Here is a 15,669-nt window from a genome sequence, read left to right on the forward strand (position 1 = left end):
GTATCTTAATCTATTGGATAGTGCAGATATTTTTTAATTTTTTATAAAATATTATAAAAAAAATATCATAGCAATTTTTTTTTTATTCTCTTTACTCACTTTCTCTCTTGCTATATGTGTCATCACCTTTAGTAGCTTTGATAGTATAACAATACTAGGTTGATCGGTTCATTCCACCATATAATGCTATGTGAACTCAAAAAGATTCACCACACAATTGAAACAAAAAATAAATAAATCTTAACAAATTAAAGTCAAGTTTCAACTAATAGTTAAATTTTCTATGGAAGTGTTAGTCAAATTATAATGACTAACTAAAATGTAAAGTTAGTTGTTGAATTACTTCCATGGAGAAATAAAGTTGGAAACTCAAATGGATTTAGTTTTTCATTGATTTCTTTTTCATTCTTAATGTCTTGATTGTAACAAAGTCTTCTATATTTGTTCCTATATTTTTTTATCCTAATGAGAACTATAATTAGAAATCAGGACTCGTACAATGCTAGAAAGCAGAAGTATATTTCATGGCAATAGGTGCATAAATGCTAATATAAGCAACTCACACTTCGCTCAAAATGAATTATAGAGGGCAAAAACTTACATGTGGCTGCACATTGCATCCAATCATCCAATGTTGATGCTAAAGTCTCCGCTATAGCTCTATTCTTTTCCTATTTAACATACATAACCCTCTAGGTATTTCTGGTACCATAATTCTTCACCATGCATTATTTTCCAAAACACCAAGAATCTTGATCTATTAAGCATTGGAACCATTGTTTTCGACTAGTTGATTGGTCCTTAATTGTCCAAAAAATTCCATTAAAAAGTTGAATAATGCACAATAAAACATATTAAAAGAAATAAAAGAAAACACATCATGCCAAAAAATTTCTAATTATGGTATCTCTCTGCCAATTTTATTTCCTTTTAATTTCTTGTATACAAATACATTTATTTATATCATATACATACACATCATGCCATAAGATTTCTAAATATATATAGTAGCTCTCTGCCAATGTTTAAAAAGATGCAAATCCATGGTAACAAAGAACTGGGTAACCAAAAAAAAGAATCTTTCTTACCAAAAAAAAAAAAAAAGAATCTTTCTGTAATTTCCAAATGTTGATGACTGTACCTTTGAAACTTTTCTTTTCAAAAAAAAAAAAAATCAACTGAAAAAGAAAACAATTCTCAATCAAATGACACTCCAACCCATCCTCACACACGGTATCCATAATCCATAGGATATCCCAAGGCCACTCCATGATTCCTCCTCTCCTCACCTCGAGCCCACGTCGTCGGTGGCGCCGCCGGCGGCCGCTCCGCTCGACGTCCAAAAGGACTTGCACCCTTCATCCTCAAAGAGAGATTAATGATCCCATTGCGCTCTCCATCCCTCTCCCTCAGCCTGTAGCTAAGGAAGTGCAAGTAGTCGGCCGGCTCGCAGAAGTCCGAGACCGGGATGGCGGCCACCGCCACCAACCTCTCCCCCGTGCCGGTCTTGCAGCGAACCTCCACCGATATCGAGCGCGCCGAGGACGGGAGACCCACCTCGAGCTTCTCGTTCCAATAAGGGTAGCTCCCGCCATCTCGGTCCAGGCTCGTCGACGACGCGCCGCCGGCGTTGAGGGTGCTCGAGCGTACCGTCACGAAGGCGTTCTTCTTGAGGGGTCGGTGGCTGAGCCGGAGATCCTCGGCGGAGATGATTGTGATCTCAAGGGTGGCGGAGTTGTCCATCTTTTTTGTTATCTCTCTCTGCTGCTTGCCAGGGTTTGTTTGTTGGGTGGCGAAGGGCGAGCGAGTCTTTACATTTATGGTGGGAGAAGTTGGAGGGGGGGAAAGTGGGAAGAAACGGCGTGGAAATGGGGTGGTTTCTTCTTGTCGTCTTCCTTGCAACCTGGCAGAAGTTTGACCGAATCCCAGTCAGCGAAAGTCAACGATTCGTCATGGATTTGTAGGTTTTGGGTTGTATCTTTGGCACGAAACAACGATTCATCTTCTTTGGTGACGTCAACCATCGGATCTTTGCATAGCTTTTAAGGTACACGGCGTCAATATCATGATCCATGCAATTATCCTATGGATGGAAGAAAAAAAAATATATCATGCTTTAAAAATTATATAAAATAAAATCCAATAATTGATGTCGCAAATAAAGACCGTTCTTTCTTTTGGGAAAGATATATACAACCTGAATTGGAAAGATACACGTAGTTGAAATATCCTCTTTTTATTTATTTATTTAATTCCTGAGCTGACATGAAAAATCTATGTTCAATAATGAAAGGAAAAGTTTTATCAAAAAAAAAAAAAGAAAGGAAAAAGACTATCAAGCCTTAGTTTTGAGAAATTAAATCAAAGAAGACATGCACCACGAGGCCCTCATGAATCACAGTTTGTTGAGTAGAACCCCTTAGGATCCATTCTTCTGTGTGTAAAATATTTACCTAAAAATATATATATATTTTTAAAAAAAAAATTAAAATAATATTTAGATAAAAAATAATTTATTCATATTCTTTTATGTATAAAAAAATGACTTTGAAATTTATTATTCATATTTTTTTACATTACTACTTTTCTAAATAAGTTGTTAAAATTTATTCATATTTTTTATAAATTTTTTTATATTTTTTAGGTTTGCAGAAAATAGACAACTGAGTTATTTAGTATTGTATGATGAAGATATTGAAAATGAGTGTAGGATATGTTAAGAATAAAATTAAATATCTATTTTACTCACTGATGAAAAAATGATTTAATCATCTCTTAGATAGATAAGATTTTTTTCTATTTAATCAATAAATATTATTTATAAAAAATAATTTATCTATTTTAAAAAGTATGAGAACATGGATAAGTTGGTCAATAAAAAAATTGATCAATTTTTTTATGATATTTATCTAATAAAAAATAGATCTTAAAAAAAAAGATCTATAAAATTGAGCCGCCATGATTGATGGTATACGTAGCAATGCGGTACATATTTTCAGCTTTTTAGCCAAAATTTCAAACCATGCTTTTACATGCTGATGTAGTTAAGAATGGTAAGAGTCATACACATGGTGGAACAGTCAATTAAGTGAGGCGACGTTGTAAAACTTTTCCACGCCCAGCTAGCATGACATAGGGCATGAGGAATTGGTGTTTTATTAATTCATAAACATCCAATGCATGATTCACGCTAGCTCTGGTTAAATCTAATTGTTAGGCAAGGTTTTCTTCTTGGTCAAAAGCATGATTTTGTTGCATAAAATCTTAATTTTTATTATTTTAATGGATATAAATTGATATCGGCGACTATTACGATTAGAGCTTTCTATTTTTTTTATTTTAAATACATATTTTAGTGATTGAATAGTAAAATTAAAATGTTAAGATGATAGTTATGGTAATATCGACCAAGATCAAGCAATATTTTGACTGATCCCGTGAGTTTGCAAATTATTATCTTAAAAAAGGAATAATGAAAATGACGTTTGAATTTACTAAATTTGCTGACACTTTGGTAGTATAATATGGACTAAGATGATGGAATACTTTGACTAATTTTGTAAATTTTCGGATTATTATCTTAAAAAAAATAATAATAATTATCACTAAATTTACTAATTCCATAAATTCTCAACTTACCATCTTGGTTCTGAAGCCCCAGGGTTTGAAATTTACAAAAACGGCTCATCTATTTTTTGCAGCTCCTCCCTATTCCATAAATGGCTCAAATCTTTATGCATAATAACGAGAATCTTATTGGAGTTGTATATCCATGACTAGCTATCTCACAGATGTAGGTGTAACCAAAACGATGACAAACTTAGAGAGGTTGGCTTCACATTCAAATTGGTATACCAATTAGAAGGCTATATGACCTCAATGGAAAGAATGCTCAAGCCTATATCCATCCATTGGAGAGGCCTATCTTTTTCAGTTCAGACCATGAAGACACTCAAACAAATTAGCGTTCAAACCCTAAATTCCCAACTCTCTCTCTCTCTCTCTGATTTGGCTTATACTCCTCTGTCACATAGGGCCTGTATCTCTAAGCACTCATGCTATGTGAAAGCTATAAGGTGGTAAATAAGCAGCTTGAGCTTAGCTTGGGCTTAGTTCGGGCTTGATTTAATACTAAATGAGCCAAATTTGAACTAGCAATTTAGGCTCAAAAATAGTTTCTAACCAAGCAAATAACAACAACCAAAAAAAAAAAAAAAAAGCTTGGCTCATATATATATATATATATATATATATATATATATATATATATATATATATATATAGGGTAAGAATTGGCTCATTCAATGAGGCTCATTTTTCCATAGAGTAGCATAGTTAGTAGCATTTTAGTATGTTTTTAAATTTCTATTTTATTGGTGACACTTTAATTCGCATATGTTTGAATTTATTAAATATTACTTCACTTTAACCAAGCTTGAAATTAAGCTTCAATATAGGCTTGAACCAAGTTTGGTTCAAGCTTGAATTAATTTTTGGCTTAACTAGGCATTTTCACGTTGCTCACTTAGTTTTGTGTTCAGCCCAATTCAACATTAGGCTTGAATGGAGTTCGAAATAGTAGTAAACAAACTTTGCTTGGGCAAGCATTTCAAGCTTCAAGCTAATTCTATCACCAAAACCACAAAGCTTGAAACTAATTTTGAGAGGGAAGTAGAAGACAAAAGGAAGGGGATGAAACTTGTAAAGGCTTCTCAAAATCATAGACTCCTTGGATAGGGAGCATGCCAAAGTCTCCTCTAATAGAAGCATATTAAGACTCCTTGGTAGCTTAAAATAATGGATCTTCAAATTGATGCTTGAGAAGGCTTCCTCGGAATTGAAAAATCAAGCAAAAAACTGCCAAAGTTTTGTTGAGTCGTTACGCTGCCCTTCATATTGATTTGCATCCACGATTAGTGGCAGTGTTGAAGCAAATATGCATTTGATTTCATGGCTCCTAGTCCTGAGATGAAGTGCATGCTACTCGGCTCATGATATTGGTTGCATGCAGTTCACCATGTAACTTTAGGATTTTATTTTTGAGCCCCTGCTATGCTTTTTGCAAAATTCTTAGAGGTATTTGATTGAGAAGAGTTGGAGGCTAGACATTATGTAAAATACATGGGTCCCACTTATCTCGACATTATGTGATCGCGGGATGGACGGTTATATCCATCATTGATTTGACTATTATGCGCTTTCTATATTGACGGTTTCACAATTGCCGACTATATATCGGTAGTCTAAAGACGTTAACTGTATGTTGGCAATTGTAAAAATCTGAATGACCATCGATTGGCAATTCTGATATGTCAATGATCTTCGGTCCAAAATCAGTTAAGTCGTCATAGTCAAAATTTGCTAGGGATAGCTGAGAATAGCCAATTGTAGGTCAACCAACCGATTGATAGTCGGCGATTCGTGCTTATCAAGCTGATGGAAAGTCGAAATCGGGAGAGTCGGCTAAATTGCCCCAACAGTTGCCCCCACTTCCAAGTCCAAGTAGTATAACATGGGAAATGGCACATGATTTGATACGTTGGACGAAGGGAGTTGCCACGTATTGTCTCGAGCCTTAATTCAACTGCAGACATTAATGATTTCTTCGAAAAATGAAGGATCTCTAGTCGTTTTGTCATTTTGATAATCGCAAGATCATCATTGGGGTGTCACTTCGAGAAGATAGTCTGACGTCCGACAAATTCGAACGATTTGATTCTGACTAATCGATTCCGATCACATGTTCAGATGTCAATAGCTCTATGCCATTCTCGCGGATAGTGGTGAGGTGGCGTGATCTGAAGATAGGTATGTCGAACCATCCGATCAATGATCGATTTTGATGTTGCCATGTGTCGAAATATGATGAAGCTCTGATTTGAATAACTTTATCCAGACCGTTGAAGGATTCTATATATATAATATCACTTTCATTTGGACTTTCTGCCTTTGCATTCATCATTTTCTTTTGCAACAGAGGGTTCCACCTCAGGTGCTGAGAGCTTTCGAAGTTTTTCTTATTTTTCACATCATTTTCTAGTTTCAGGTCGAGTTCTCGTTCGTTCCTCCTAGGTTTTTCTCTTTTTCAATGGCAAGTAGGGGTAAGAAAGCGAAGACTTCATCTTCTTGAGATAGTCGATCGGTGAATCCAATCGATGATTCTCTTTCAGGTCCAGAGATGGAAGTTTCTTCATTGTCTGGATCCAACATCGATCGGCTCCGAGAGCAGTATCGTATCTCAGAGCAATTTCAATTCTTCGCTCCTGGTCCGGATGGTCGGATGAACTCGCTCCTGGTCCAGAGAAGGAGCTCCAAGAAGAGATCTTCCGCACAACGGTCGAACTGCAGTCCATCAAAGCTGAATTAGGATCAGCTCAACAGAATATCACCTCCGTGGAGTCTCGAATTAAGAGCAACAAGTATTCAATCAATCGGCTTCAAAGAGAAAGGGACGGATGCATAGAAGAACTTGAGGTGGAGCGCGAGAGGCATCAGACCACCAAAGAGAGGTTGGCACTGGCCAATGTAGAGTCGGCGTCCGCCAAAGAAGAGGCAGAATCGATGAAAGGTTCTCTAAATCTGGCCATCGAGAATTTTAGAGAATCACATGAATACAAGGATGAAATTCTCGAAGGCGGATTCACCGCTTACTGTGTTGGATACAAAGACGGTAGAGATGCAGTCGAAAAACTATATCCGAACTTGGATCTGAACAGCATCATCCCCTCTAGTTCGAGAGAAAAGGCTGCTGAGGAGACCACCATGCCGAATGAAAAAAATACATCGATTGTACCAGAACCTGCTCCAACCATCGAGGTTGTACTAGAGCAGGCTTAAGAAGAAGCCGACTGATGATCGATGTAATATCTTTTCTTTTTTTTTATAATCGAACAATAAGTCTAATTTTGTGATCGGATCTTGGATCCAATTTCGTAATATTTTCTTCAATGAATGAAAAAAAATTTTAAGTATGGAATCCCTTTTCAATCTTGGTGTACTGTTAATATCATTGAATAACAGTCGGATTACCGATTATCCCTCGATGAGTTGAATATCAACCAATAATCATAGTAGAGTTGTCTGCTAATCGGGTGTCAGCCGACTTAGTTTTTAAATTTTTTAGATATTTGATTGATGGTGATAAGTCGAATATCTTTCGACTGACCATAGTCAAGTCGATGTATTTTCTACTCGATCGGAGTCGAGTCGACATAATATTCCACTTAGCTAAAGCTAAATCGACATGAGTAGTCATTCGACTTAAATCAATTTTTAAAATAAAAAATTAAAATATAGTCGGTATAAGCTGACTGATTATTATCGATTTGATGGCGTCGTTCGACTTAAATCAATTTTTACAGTGAAAAATCGAAATACAGTCGGTATAAATTGATTGATTATTTATCAATCTGATGCTATTTTTGTAGATAACTTGTAGATGACTGAAAATTTCAAAATCTAGAATCTTAATATTTCATTCCAAATATATCGTACATGTGTACAACTTTATTGATAGTACATCTTCAAATTATCGACATTCCAAATCCGAGGAATATTTATTTCATCGAAAGTTTCTAGTCGATATACACCCAAACGAAATATCTCGATTATCTTGTAAAGTCCTTTTCAGTTTGGAGAGAATTTTTTTGATCCAAAGGCTTTGAAACTTCTGCCTTTCTTAGGACCAGATCTTTTGGACGAAAGACTTTTGGTTTGACCTTCACATTGTAATACCGAACTACTCTCTATTGATATGCTGCCATCTGAACTTGAGCTTGCTGTCAAACTTTCAAAAATAAGTCTAGGTCGGCTTTCCAACATTCAGAATTACTAGGCTCATTATATTGTTCGACTCTTACTGATGGCAATCCAATCTCAAGTAGAATTATCGCCTCAATTCTATAGGCTAAGTTGAATAACGATTCTCCTGTCGATATATGAAGAGTTGTCCGATATGTCCATAAGATCAAATATAATTCTTCTATCCAGAGGTATTTAGCTTCATTCAATCTGATCTTGAGACCATATAGAATTGTTCGATTTATCACCTCTACTTCACCATTGAATTGTGGATGGTCGACTGAGGTGAGTTGTACGTAATATGAAATTTTACACAAAACTTTTTGAAATTCTGATTGTCAAATTATCGATCATTATCGATGATAATAGCGTGTGGTAGATCAAATTTACATATGACTGATTTTTGAATAAAATTTTTCATCTTATTTTCAATAGTTTATGCTAAAGGCTCAGCTTCTATATATTTGGTGAAGTAATCAATAGCAACCACTATAAATTTTCTCTGATCAGATACCGGAGGAGAAGGACCAAGTATGTCGATTTCTCACTGTGCGAAGGATCATGATGCAATAATCGATGTCAGCTGGCTGATTGGTTGATATTGTATGTTAGCATACTTCTAACATGGTTCACATCTTCGAACAAGTTCAGCTACATCTTTCTTAATGATGGATCAATAATATCCTTATCGCAAGATTTTATAAGCTAATGATTTATTCCTTAAATGATTTTCACAAATTTCTTCATAAACTTCTCAAAGCGCATAGTCGACATCCATTGGTTTCAAGCACTTTAGTAAGAAAAGAGAGAATGATCTTTTATAAAGTTGTCCATTCATTAAAATATATTGTGAGGCTATCCACCTTGATCATTTAGCTTCTGAAGGATCTGCATGTAGAGTTCCATTAGTCAAGTATTGGATGATCGGATCCATCCAACTTGACTCGTCATTGATTTGCAGCACTTCTTCGACTTTATCAATACTCGATTATTCAAGATATTCGATGAATATTTGACCAAGCGAGCTGAATGAAGTAGCTGTGAATTGAAAAAGTACATCAGTTCGGATATTCTCTGCCTTTGAAATATGAGAGATCTCAAAATATTTCAAGATTGACGTAACATCTTTCACTTTTTGAAGGAACTTCATCATAACGGAGTCTTGGGCTTCAAACTCATCCTTAACTTACCCGATAATCAATTGTGAGTCGGTGAAGATCTTCAAGTTGTTAATATTAAGTTCTTTGACAATCTTCAAGTCGGCTAAAAGAGCTTTATACTCGGTTTGATTATTTGAGGCTTTAAAATTAAATCGAAGGACATATTCGGTTGCGATCCCTTCAAAATTGATGAGGATAAGACCGACTCCACTACCTTGTGCGTTGATGCTCCATCAATATATAGCACTCACATCGATGCTAAGTCGACCTCAGGAGTTTCAATTTGCTTCGATTTATCGTCGAGTTCATCCTTAGGATTATCATCGAATATGGTGCACTCAGCGACAAAGTCGGCTAAAATTTGTGCCTTCATTAACGGTCACGGACGATATTGAATATCAAACTCACTGAATTTTATTATCTATTTCATCATTCGATCTGAAGTATCAGGCTGATATATAATTATCTTAAATGGCTGATTTATCAAGACAACTATTGGATGTGTTTGAAAGTATAGACGAAGTCGTTGTGATGATATAATCAGAACGTAGATCATCTTTTTTGCTTTTAAATATCATATTTTAGTATTATGAAGCATCTTGTTGGTGTAATAAATTGACCGTTGAATTCGATTTTTATCTTCTTAGACAAGTACCGAACTAATCGTCTCTGCTGAAATCGCCAGATAAAGATATAATGTTTCTCCCACCTTTGATTTTGTGAGTAATGGTGTAGATGTCAAATATTTTTTCAGATTCTCGAAGAATTATCGACACTCATCTAACCATAAAAAGTCTTTGGCTTGTCTTAAAATCTTGAAGAAAGGTAAACATCTTTCTACTGACCTTGAATGAATCGGTTGAGTGCGGTGATCCTTCCATTGAGTTGTTGTATCTCTTTCTTGGAGCTTGGATACTTCATATTGATGATAGTCTTTATTTTCTTGGGATTAGCTTCAATTCTTCATTGCGACACAAAAAATTCAAGAAACTTTACGGAAGTTACCCCGAATGCATACTTAGTCGGATTCAATTTCATCTAATGTCGTTGAAGTGTGTCAAAGGCTTCTTCCAAGTTCTGAACGTGATCAGAAGTTTGAAAATTATTCACTAGTATATCATCAACATAGACTTTCATATTACATCTAATTTGTGTCTTGAACAGTTTGTTGACTAGCCGTTGATAAGTAGCTCTGGCATTCTTTAAACCAAATGACATTACTTTGTAACAGTTGATGCCTTTGTCGATTATGAAGGCAGTATATTTCTCATCTTCAGGTACCATCTGAATTTGATTGTAGCTCGTGAAGGCATCTATAAAGCTCAAAAATCGATATCCCAAAATCCCATCAACTAGTTGGTCGATCTTTAGTAAGAAAAAATTGTCATTCGGATAAATTTTATTTAAATTTATGTAGTCGATGCAAATTCTCTATTTTTTATTGACTTTTCTCACCGTCACTATATTGATGAGCCAATCGAGATAATTAGCTTTTCTAATAAAGTCAGTCGCGAAGAGCTTGTCAACTTCTTTATCGATGACCTGTTGTCTTTCAGGAGCAAAAAATCTTTTCTTCTGCCTCACCGGTCTAACTTTAAGATCAATATTCAACCGATGAGTTATTATTTTTGAAAAAAATTTTGATATATTGATTGCCGATCAAGCAAAAATATCGGCATTTTTTCTTAGTAGATTCACTAGTTATTATCGCTCTGGATCAGATAATTGCGATCCAATTTAGACTGTCTTCTCTAGATTATCTTCTCTTAATGGAATAAAAACTAGTTGTTCCGCTGGTTCATCTTTTTCTTCGTTTTCTCTTTAATCCAATTTATCAACGAACAAAGAGTCTTCAGATTGATTATTCTTTGTAGAGACGATAAAGCAACATCGAGCAAATTATTAATCTCCACACATTTCTCTAACTCCATTTTTTATTGAGAATCAGATCAATAAATGATATGTTGATACTACCGCTCTTAAGGCATTAAGTCTAGAACGTCTAAGTATGGCATTGTAAACCGAGGGAACTCGAATAACTATGAATGTCAAGAGAATGGTACTTTGTTGTGGATCTATTTTCGTGGTTAGTGGGAGAGTAATTTCTCCTTCCACGATAACTGCATCTCTAGTAAAACTGACTAATGATGTAGAGACTCTTCTGAGTCGGTTGGTCAGTAGTCGTATTCGAGAGAAAGTCGAATAAAAGAGAATATCGGTAGAACTTTCATTATCGACTAGACTTTTTTTTACATCATAGTTTACTATCATCGCCGAGATGATGACAGCATCATCATGGAGAGTTTGTATTCTCCGAACATCATCTTTCGAAAAAGAGATTACATTGTCAAGTCATCATTTCTTTGCTGGCTCTTCTTCAAAAGTTGCCCTCCAATTCTTTGATCGTCCAGAAATCATGTTGATCACTCCTACCGTTGGTCGATTATTAATCATTTTCTGAGCTTGTGGCTGAGACTGTTGGTCAGTGGGAGGTTAAGTCGGACAATCTCGTCGAAATTTTTCGAAGTAGCCACGTCGGATCAGGATCTTTATTTCATCCCTGAGTTAAATATATTGTTCGATATCGTGACCGTGATCACGATGAAACCGACAATATTTCTTCTTGTCGTGACTCCTCGATGGTGCTTTCATCAAAAGGGGATATCGAAGATACTCCTCTCTTTCGATCTTCATTAAGATTTGCTCATGAAAAGTAAAAAGAAGAGTATATGAGTTATACCTGCTGCCATAGTTGTTCGGTCTTGGACTCCGTTGATGAGGTGAAACTCTTTTATTGGTTGTTAACCGACTTTGTTCGATCGGAGCTTCACTTTTCTTTTATTTCTTTTTCTGATCTTTTTCTTCTGTCTGGCATCGGTTAGAAGTGCCTTCGTCTGTGCGAATATATTTATATACGCGCTCCAAAGTTCAGCATAGGTCCGAGAAAGAGTTTTATCCAGAGAGTAGGTAAATCTGAATCTCCTCAGACCTTTCTTTATGATCGAGATGGCCATATCCTCGTTGTGGTCCCTGATCTCAAGTATAGCTATGTTGAAGCTAGCCACGAAATCTCTCAATATCTCTGTCTTGCCTTGTTTGATAGAGAAGAGACTATTTGATGTCCGTGGTACCTTTCGACTAGTACTAAAATGGATAACGAAAAAATGTTCGAGCTGCTCGAAAGAATTTACTCCCCGACTGAAGTCCAAAATACCAGGCTCGAGTAGCCTTCCAAATAGTTGGAAGCCAATATATAGGAGGACGTCAGTCGTCTCTTGGATCATCATGAGAGCCTTGTAACTCTCCAACTGATCAATTGGATCGGTGGAGCTGTCATATGGCTCCATTTGTAGCATCTTGAACCGAGACGGGATCGGCTCATCAAAGATATGCTGAGAGAGAGATTGGACAGTGTAGAAGTCGAGATCGTTGGAGGACTTTCGACTTTTTATTTGGAGTCGGACAAGTTGGTGGTCGATCTTTTTGAATTTGCACTCATAGTCGTCGAGCCATCGTTGCTCAAAAAATTCAAGGATAGAATCTCCTGAAAAGCTTGAAGATGGAGAAACAGAAAGTACACGCGACCTCTTCTCTTTTTTGATGCTATGTATACGAAAAAAAAGAGGGAGATCGCCGTAAATAATGAGTGACATGATGAGAATGTCAAGAAAGCGGTTGCTCGACTCAATGAAAATATCAAGACAATCGTCGTTCTGGAGGTGAAGAGGGTGAGCATCGTGGAAGACGGCGGCTGTGCCTGGATGGTACTAAATGAGCCACCGACTCTTCCGCCAACGGCTGCTGCTATTGCTGTCTGTTGTTGTTGGAGGCTGTGTACTGCTTCCATTAACACCTTCATTTGCTGCATTAGAGTAGTAATTTATGCATCTGTAGTGATTATAAGACGCGAAGAGCTGGACTTTGCCAATGGAGGTGGAGGAGAGATCTTTTCGACGAAAAAATTACCTTACGGATCTTTTAGAGTTATTTTGAGCTCTGATTTTTGCTATGATTGCTCGTATGCCTCTTCTACCTAACACGCTAATATGTTGCGACGAATTCTCTATTGCGCCCATTGCCGGTGAAGAGCATCTGTAAAATAAAATCCATACTGACCGAAAGTGTATTCGACGGAGACCCTCCGATGCTTAAGTCAATGAAAAATGGTGAACAGCAGATAAATATTTAGAGAGACAAAATTTTAGCTCTAAAGAGTCCTTACCAAATGCTGTTCATTTACCTCCTTTTATAGGTGAGTTAGTTGTTGGTAACCGTTGGTAACGGTTAGACACATGGATCTCATTTATCTCAGTATTATGTGATCATGAGATAGACGGTTATATCCGCTACTAATCATGTTTTGATCATTATGTACTTTCTGCATTGACGGTTTCACAATTATCGACTATATATCGGTAGTCTAAAGACATCGACTGTATGTTGGCAATTATAAAAATCCGCATGACCATCGATCGATAACTCTAATATGTCAACGATCTTCGATCCGAAGTTAGTTAAGTCGTCATAGTCGGAATTTACTAGAGATGTCTGAGAATAACCGACTGTAGATCTACCAATCGATTGATAATCGACGGTTTGTACTTATCAGACCGATTGAAAGTCAAAATTAGGAGAGTCGGCTGAATTGCCCCAACAAGTCTTATTCCGATTTCAATTCTATAGTGAAATAAAAATGGCTTAATCATAAAACCCAACCACAACTCTCCTCCAAGAATTCAACTCTCTATTTTGATTCCAATCATGAATCAAATATTTTAGAGGATATAGCCATTCCAATTCTCATTCTAATTAATTCTGATTTCGATTCCGATCGTGAACCAAATACCTTTTAGACGTAAACTAGTTAGTAAGAGCTCTTGAAATTCTTATCCAATTTTTGTGGAGTTCAGGCTCACGCTACTTATTTAGTAGTCCTGTAATTGGCATGCATTTGCACCGGGATTCTTCCTGTAAATTGGTGTGCATTTGCAATAAGATTCTTGGTCAGTTTAATAGTTTGACAAGTTAGGGATGATTCCAACTATTTGCTATGGTTATAAATTTATTAATCAATTTATTTATGTGGTCTTGGCGGTTAGCTCCTTTTTGTCAATTGTGGTTGGCGCACGCATTCATTCATTTGGTTGGGTCAAACCCTACAATTGCAGCTTGGCTTGTGCTTGGATGAACCTTAGTGTTTGACCCTTTGGGGTTTGGACAGTCCATTTGTTGGATGGTTGACCCCTTAGATGTCTGATCCTCTGGGAGTCTAATGGTCCAATGTTTTACCCTCCAAACATATGAATTCCTGGGAAGGTCGCCTTCATGGTAATACTCATTTTATTTGAGCTTTTGAACAACTGTGTCCACTGGGAGAATTGGAGGACCGGAGGAGTCCTCATTCTCAAGCTCTACAGAGAAGAGAGGTCTATTTTGAGTTTGTCCAGTTGCCTGGATCAAATATCAGAGCTTAAATTTAGAAACCCAGTTGAGTCTGTCTTCAAAAACCTTCCATAGGTATTGCAGACTGGAAAGAAGGAATATCTAAGATTTTCCGTTATTGATGGGATTTTTTTTTTTTTTTTGAAATTTATTTTTTGGAAGATCCCAACCCAATGCTGCTCCAAGATTTTCAAATTTATGGAAGTCGAGCTAGAACGAGAAGAAAATACTGAGATCTCAAACAATCATAATAACAGATGCTTGTGATGCTAACGGGACTAGATCAACGAGCTAACCTGCTTAGTTATCTGAACGACTACTCTTACATCCATTCTCATCTTCTTTTTGTTTACGTGTCCTTCAGACTTTGTGCCTGGTTTTTGGATGGCCATTGGGTGTAGGCCTCCATGCCTCCTAGATGTGGGACAGTGGGAGTCTTTCTTTTTCGGTTTTAGCCCTCCTGTCCTACGATTGTTGACTTTCCTTTGGTCTGGCTCAGAATCTGCTTCCGTCAAATATCCTTAACTTTGTTATTATCATTTTAAGGTCCTAATGAAATTTTAAAAGTAGTACAGCATATGGTACATCACGATGATATAAAAAAAACCATCCATCACCAAGATAGATGATGTAATCTAACCCTAAAATACGATCTATAGCGCATCATGATGATAATTAAAGAGAGCCACTTCTCTTGTAGATGGATGATATGGCAGCCATCCATAGACGAATAGGATTTTGCCAAAGTCACCATAGAGGATTCTAATCCCTGATAGCAAAATAAATCACAATGGTCACGAAACTGGGACAGATGATGCTCATTTTTGGTCCAGGCCTTACTACTCCACAAATCAATTTTTTTTTTTCCATTTCTAGGGATTGAAATTTCAGCAATCTCCTTGTTGATGGGTCAGAGTGAAGAAAAAGAAAATCCGGGCAGTACACCACATGCAGCACGAGGGACTCCATCAATTGCTACCAATTAAAAAAAAAAAAAAGAAAAAGAAATACCACTAAGCCAGGAAACATAAGCAGAAAGCTGGATCCAACTGCATACAATAAGGAATCATTGCATCCCATCCTCCAAACTATACTTAGATTTAGTATTGTTTTTCTCCAACTTCTCCTCGTCAGTCAGATCCACAGCTAATTAAAAGTCCCACCAACCATGACTGAATCCACACACTCTCTCTATAGATTTCAGTGTTATTTTAGCATTTTCTAGTGAAAAAAATGCGTAGAAAAAGTCAGATAGTAAACAAAGGGA

At 36.6% G+C, this 15,669-nt stretch overlaps 1 protein-coding gene across 1 annotated transcript; it reads right to left on the minus strand.

Moving 5' to 3' along the window:
• Positions 1-1,128: 1,128 nt before the first annotated feature.
• LOC105036621 (BON1-associated protein 2) lies at positions 1,129-2,043 on the minus strand. The gene has a single exon (XM_010912372.4). It carries the CDS (start codon positions 1,741-1,743, stop codon positions 1,225-1,227), a length of 519 nt encoding a protein of 172 aa, XP_010910674.1. The 5' UTR covers positions 1,744-2,043; the 3' UTR covers positions 1,129-1,224.
• Between the last annotated feature and the right edge of the window lie 13,626 nt (positions 2,044-15,669).

The sequence above is a fragment of the Elaeis guineensis genome, chromosome 16 (genome assembly GCF_000442705.2).
Source record: "Elaeis guineensis isolate ETL-2024a chromosome 16, EG11, whole genome shotgun sequence".
Lineage (NCBI taxonomy): Eukaryota > Viridiplantae > Streptophyta > Magnoliopsida > Arecales > Arecaceae > Elaeis > Elaeis guineensis.